Source organism: Mus pahari, chromosome 5 (assembly GCF_900095145.1).
Source record: "Mus pahari chromosome 5, PAHARI_EIJ_v1.1, whole genome shotgun sequence".
Classification (NCBI taxonomy): Eukaryota; Metazoa; Chordata; class Mammalia; order Rodentia; family Muridae; genus Mus; species Mus pahari.
The window spans coordinates 33,397,656-33,404,434 of NC_034594.1; the positions used below are offsets into that span (position 1 = coordinate 33,397,656).

The 6,779-nt window shown below is 40.5% G+C and overlaps 1 protein-coding gene across 3 annotated transcripts in view; it reads right to left on the reverse strand.

Annotated features, from left to right (window-relative positions):
* Hecw2 (HECT, C2 and WW domain containing E3 ubiquitin protein ligase 2) overlaps positions 1-6,779 on the reverse strand; it is a 373,974-nt gene that overhangs the window by 82,081 nt on the left and 285,114 nt on the right. For all 3 annotated transcript variants that reach the window (XM_029538487.1, XM_021197433.2, XM_029538488.1), the window contains exons 15-16: positions 4,408-4,542; positions 572-674 (exon numbers count right to left, since the gene is read on the reverse strand). In XM_029538487.1, coding sequence (XP_029394347.1) covers positions 572-674; positions 4,408-4,542 — 238 coding nt within the window. The remainder of the gene's footprint in view (positions 1-571; positions 675-4,407; positions 4,543-6,779) is intronic.

A 6,779-nucleotide genomic window follows, 5' to 3' on the forward strand; every position in this document is an offset into this window, starting at 1 on the left:
AAAAAAAAAAAAAAAAAAAAAAAAAAAAAGATGGGGAAGTGAGTCTCTCTGTCTCTCAGCAGTGTGTCCATTCTGCATTACCTTCATCATTTCAATGACGGTTCAGAACGGTTGTCAGACCTGTAAGCTCATGACTATCTATTTCAGCTTACTATTCTGGAGATTGTTGTTGCCTTCTATTTGTTATAAACGCCTGTAAGAATGTGTCTTGCTTGATTAGTGTATGAAGCTACCAGGATTCACATACCACTTAAACTCTATCTCAGGATGCAATGTATTCTAATTACATGTTTGTTCAAATGCTTAATTTACAATGATTGCACATTATCTCATTAGATTTTTTCTTTTTCCAATCCAATACTTGCTAAGTAGGACTATGGGATTTATAAGGCAGAAGCTCTCTGGAACTCAAGGACAGGGTTTTGTTATATGTTTCTTAAAGATAATACAGTGGTTTTATGATACAAGGTAAAAAGTGGAAGGTGGGCCGTAGGCACAGATCAGCACAGTATGTATTCTATAAAATAATACGATAATACAGATAAAAAGATTTGTAGAAAGTGCTACCTACCCACTGGAACCATGTCCTGGTACTGCGGCCTACTGACCGTATTGAATGTACTGGATGGCCTGGGAAGAACTGGTGGTCCTGCGTGTCGAGAGTCTTCTCCTACCTAGGAATGCAAACAACAGTTATGTCTGCACCACGAGCCAGAGGACTTGGCACTGGCACCTCAAACCGAGTTGTTCAAAACACTTATCGCAGAAAATGACCAGCTGAACAGAACAGCTGCTAGCGGCGGGGCTGACACCAGGTCCTTGAAAGGTCTGTTCTTAAGGCTTGGTGCTGGTGGGGGATGCTGACGCAGTCCTGTCCTTGAGAGAAGCTGGGTCAGTGAGTATATGTGGCTCGGTGGATCAATCTGCTTGTAATCACCAAGGCTGCAGAAGCAAAATAGTAGACTGGTTCATCAGGAATAACTTCTGCACGGACAGAAACCCAACGTGCCGTAGTTCAATCAGCGGCAGCAGCTGGGTGAGACTGTGTATCGGGGCTGTGCCAGGATATTCCTCCTTTATTTAGCTAGGCAGATGAGGGAATTCCCTGCCTCAGCAGAGGTGCTGAGCTGCAGGGAACTTCCTGTGGGACTGTGTATTAGGACATTATCTCCTCAGAAGCAATTTTACATGCCCATTAGAGGACCTGGTGCAACAGCTCTTTCTGGTTTGAGCCTCCCACACCAAGACAGCTAACAGTAGCAGTTGTGTAAGATCTAAAAAAGGTCACCCTAGCCTGAATTGTTTATTGTACCTATTATAGATTTAGAAACCCCTACAAATAGGTATCTACTCATTTGTGTTCTTCCAGTAAACTCTAACATTGCTTTAGCGTCTGTTCTAGCATTTTCTTTTTCTCTTGTTTTCCAGAAGTCCTTTAAGACAACTATCATGGCCATGAAAAGTGAGAGGACAGGAGGTAATATTGAATTTATAAATTGATACTTCTCAAGTGGAACTTCTATCTCCTCCTGATGAAATCTTTATAGCCATATCATTATATCGCATTAGCAATATATTAAAAAATTAAAAATATAACAAACATTACATTTTTGAGGCACTTTCTAAAGCTCTTCACAATAGAAGCTGTCTTTCTGTTGTTCTCTCCAGATTGCTTATTCTGGAAGGTTCTCATCCAAAGGATAGTTCAAACAGCCCCCTCCTCCATGAAGCCTTCCCTTTCCTTCAAGCGGAAGTTAAGTATAGTTCTGTCCTCTGACTTCCCACGGTGCTTGGTATAGATTTCAAAACCAGTTGTTATTATTAACAGGTTTATTATTTGTTTCCTATGCCCTAATACAGATGAAAACAATAAAAAAGAAACCCTGTATCACTACCTAAAAGAGTAATAAAAATACAGCTTTCTGTCTCAGTTACTAAAAAAAGTTTCCTTTATTTAAAAAATGTTATTTATTATTATTATAGGTGGTGTTTATGAGTGCCATGGTGTGCATGTGTAGGTCAGAGGGCAAATCTGTGGAATGAGTTCTCTCCTTCTATTCTTTGCTGAGTTCCAGGGGTCAAAGTCAGTTTGTCAACACGTGTAGCCAGGATTTTATACAGCCCTCCTCTGCCCCAGCATCCTCATTAGCCCTTTCAAAGTTTATCAAGGATTTTTACCCCTTATTTTCATTCTTTTAAAATATAGTTCTAAATTTGCTCTCCACGTTAAGAACATGGGAAATAAGTGTTAATTATTTGTATTTGTTATACTCCCAACCACATGACAGCAGGTGTTTGTTGCCACAGTAGAGATACCAGCTTGTCTACCAATTGTAGACACTGCTGAACAAAGCTAGGATGGTAACAGATCCACTATATAACCAGAGGCCTTCTCAGCCCGCTTCTAATGAGTTAGTGGGTTTGAGGAACACAGCCAGCCACTCTGAGGAGACCCAGTCATTCTCTATACACCTCCAGGCAGGGAACTTTAGCATCTCAGTCCACCAGTCTATATGATTTCCTGTGTGTCAACATTTCCTAGAACAGCCACAGGTCTTCTCAAAGACCTCACTTCTTCTTCTTCTTCTTCTTCTTCGTCTTTTTTTTTTTAAAGGTTTATTTATTTATTATATGTAAGTAGACTGTAGCTGTCTTCAGACACTCCAGAAGAGGGCATCAGATCTCATTACGGATAGTTGTGAGCCACCATGTGGTTGCTGAGATTTGAACTCAGGACCTTTGGAAGAGCAGTCAGTGCTCTTAACCACTGAGCCATCTCTCCAGCCCCAAGACCTCACTTCTTAAAATCAGACCACAAGACAGTGGTCAATTCCTCCCAGAAATACAGGTAATGTTTCCAGCTGTGTCCACTGCACTCTCAGGTGCTGTACCCTAACGGGGATTCTCTGAGGAAGGCTGGAGAGGACTGTGGCTGCATGCCGTGTTACTCTGTTTCACTGTTCAGCTTCCAGCAAGAGAAGAGAGATTTTCATTAAGTTGCTAATTTACACTTGGGAGGCCCTCTTCCATGTCTGGATACCCTAAGACCATATAAGTAACTCGAAGTTCTGAGCCAGATGTTCTAAAAGTGTAAGTCTAGCTATTAATCTTGTGTACGTTTTCCCAGAAACACTGTCCTGACTGAACAGAAGAGCCACCTTCAGCTAGTGACGTCACCATAAAGTAAACAGTTAAAGTGCACTGTCCATGTGATAAAGCCAGGCAGTGTCCTAATTACACTACATATCCACACGAGGTTCAAGGGTGAGAGTTCAGTTGTATTTGGTAAGATGAGTGCTGTTAGTGTACTCCAGTTCACCAGTAATGGTTTACAGGACAGCAAGATAAAGATTTATTGGCTACTCATAAAACATAAATATTTTCGTGCATACCTCACCCTGCATTAGACTTATACATCATTTTTATATGAGCGTCTCATGTATATTCTTCTATAAACAGTGAACACATAATGCGTTAAAGCAGAATGAACATTAGTGGGAAATTCCATGAGTGGAATTTTGATGACCTGAATCCAGTTATTTATTGCATTCATATTTTTTCTTATAAGAAAGCCTTCAGAATATGTGACCTCCAGTATGATATTGGAAACATGATATGCATTTAGAAATGGCAGGCAGGAAAAGAATCTTAATTCCATTGGTCTAAGGGAATTTTTAGAAGCCACAGTATGCTCACAAGGCATAAACTTATATTAAGGAGAAGAAAATTCAACCACAAACAGTTCTTTTATCTATTTAAGTTATTCAAAGCAAAGGGAAACAAGAAGAGATTTTTGTGTGTTTGGGGCTAGGGTATTAGAGAGCCCTCGTGTGGTTACTATGAACCACTGCAAACTGCCATAGTAGCCTGCAGTGTGGTGTTCAGTCATACTTAGCCCATCTTCTCTGGACAATCAACACATACATACATCAGTTCTGCCAAATGCATTCTAATTTTAGATGATCCCAGAAGGATCCCACAACTCTATAAATTCACCCTTGGATTTAAGAAATTATTCTCTGTAGCTGATAGAACTTTAGCCCACTAAAAACTCATTCTTTTTTTATGAGACTATCCTTGGGTATCTAAAAGGATTATTATCTCCTGTAAGCATATTGCATATTACCAATTCTCTCTGAGTTAAATATGACACTTTGTTCTTCAACCTTTTATCATATACCCCCAACTATTAAATTTAAAATTGAGCCTAAGAGGTATTTTCATCAACATTCTAAATCTTTTAAAGCATCTAAATGATGCACTACAACTAAATTAAACCAAAAACCAAACCAAACCAAAACAAAATGCCCCAAATAAGCAAACAACAAAAAGGCAACCCATTTCACAAAGCACCATATCCCGTCTACTATCCATCAACTGTTTAGTCCCTAAAGGGCCAGGACTCACCTCACCCGCGCTGTGGCTGCGTTGCCTCGTCAGGTGTTGTCGATGAACCAATGCACTTGTGGGCCTACTGCTCTGAAGTGGGAGCCGAGGATCAATGAACGTGGTGGTCCGGGAGTTGTGGTCGACAAAAAATGCCTAGAATACAATCCACTGCATTAACAGAGTAGTCAACACATACTATGCACCTGTTGCAACCAACCAAAAATACAGCACAGTCGGGAAATTATCCACTTCTGAGTAATAATCTTGGTTTGGTTTTCTCATAATTTCCAATCCTTGGAATAATGTTTTTACATCCATTAAGAAAAGGTAGACTAGAGAAAGGCACACCTAGAATGGCTCTGGAATGGGGGAAGCAGGAAGGAACATTATACTTGGTTTTAGACAAAGCTCTAAAAGATAGTCATCAAGATGTGCTCCGAGAACGATGCCACAGGGTGGACGCTTGGACCTGGGTGTGGCCTGCAATCCAGCACTCTGACTGTGGGAGCAATAACATCCTAAGGAGAGGCTACCCAGCGATAGAAGGGAGGTATTGTTTCAAAACAAAACAACAGCTGGGCGTGGTGGCACACGCCTTTAATCCCAGCACTCGGGAGGCAGAGGCAGGTGGATTTCTGAGTTTGAGGCCAGCCTGGTCTACAAAGTGAGACCCTGTCCCGAAAAACCTAAAAAAAAAAAAAAGAAAAGAAAAAAGAAAAACAAAACAACAGTTATAACAATGAGCAGAGGGGGCATTTGGACTCCTTTAACTGCTGCGGCTGGGCTCCTCCCTTACCTGGTTATTAGAAATTTCTAACCATCCGAAAGGTCACCATCACACTTCCTTCTTTTCTAACGTGGTCAGCCTCTAGACCCTTCCATTTTCCTAGTGTCCCCTAAGCACCACTCATTTTATTAAGTAAGGTGGTTTCTAGTCCTTCGTAACTCTAAACATTTTTATTCCTTAAGCCTTTTATAAGACTGTTTCTTCTCAGTAGTTTGATGACATCATGACTCTGAAACAAACTTTCTAGTGGCTACCCACTGTCTCTAAGTCATTCCAAAACACTGGCTAGTTTTCAGGGTTCCTAAAAAAAAAAAAAAAAAATCAATGTATCTTAAAACAAAGCAGAAAAACCACCGAGGAAGAATGTTTCCAGTCACTTCTCATACTGCGGGATTTCTAAGTGCAAAGACTGAGTAGGTCTTCTCCAACTTAAGAGATGAAGCTTTCTTTCTCTCAAGGCAAAACGCACGAGTGGCCGTCCTCAGGCCTTGCACTGACAAGCTCTGGCCTCAAATGTCTTGCCAGCCTTCACTTTATTTAGGTGTCTTATATACCTGTTCACTATTCCTGACCTTATTCTAGTGTCAGGAAGGAGCAATCACTCTTACAAACACGCATGTTTAACTCCTGCCTTTACAAAGCGGATATTATCATCAAGTCTCTTTTTTGTATAAATTAACATCAAGAAGATTTTATTACAAACATAATAATATAAGGAAATGTAATATAAATATAACCATATATATAGTATATAATATTATTATAATGTATTACTTAAGGGAGAATTAAAAAAGTGCTAAAATAGTATTGCCTAATTATGTAGTACCTTAGGAATGCTCTCAAGAGATGGGTGTCGATTAGAGGCACCATGATGCGCTTATAATTACAAGCACAAATGGGTGTCTGTATGTAGGCCAGTGTTGATTTGCATATAGTGTCAGAACCTAATTTGATGTTAACAGGCTTGTTTAAAACCCGTTCTCTAGAGAGTTATGTAAATGTCTTGAGGGAAGGCACCATGTCTCACTCACCCTGTCCTCCTGAACAGCTTTTAGGGCTGACCTGGGAGAGAAGGGAGGCACCCAGGAAATACCTAAGGGCTCCAGACTCCCAACAAGAGGACAAGGTGACAGCTCGCTCCCACCTAACCAACCAAGAATTAACACAACACAAAAACAGTTAAAGATGTGGAAAAATTAGAAAGAAATGAAAGGGTTATATGGAACATAAGCTATGAAAAACTAGAGAAGGTAAGAATATAAATAGGAGAGGAAGTTTTGAAATTCAAACTATAGATATGAATAAACTCCCAGATTAAAAGGAATCAAGTATGTTTGGTCTCAGACCCTAGGACGAGGTACTGAGGTGCATATCTTACATACCAAAGCAGACCTGACCTCTAGCTTCTCTGAGCATCCTTAAGTCCCTACCTGGCATACCCTGCTCCAATAGTGAACTTTCCAGCCCGGGGCTGGGCTGCCCCTCCCCCCAGAGCTCTTCCCTATATAATCCAGACATTTTGCATGTTCTCGAGAACACGTCTGGATTATATAGATCTCTCTCTCTCTCTCTCTCTCTCTCTCTCTCTCTCTCTCTCTCTCTC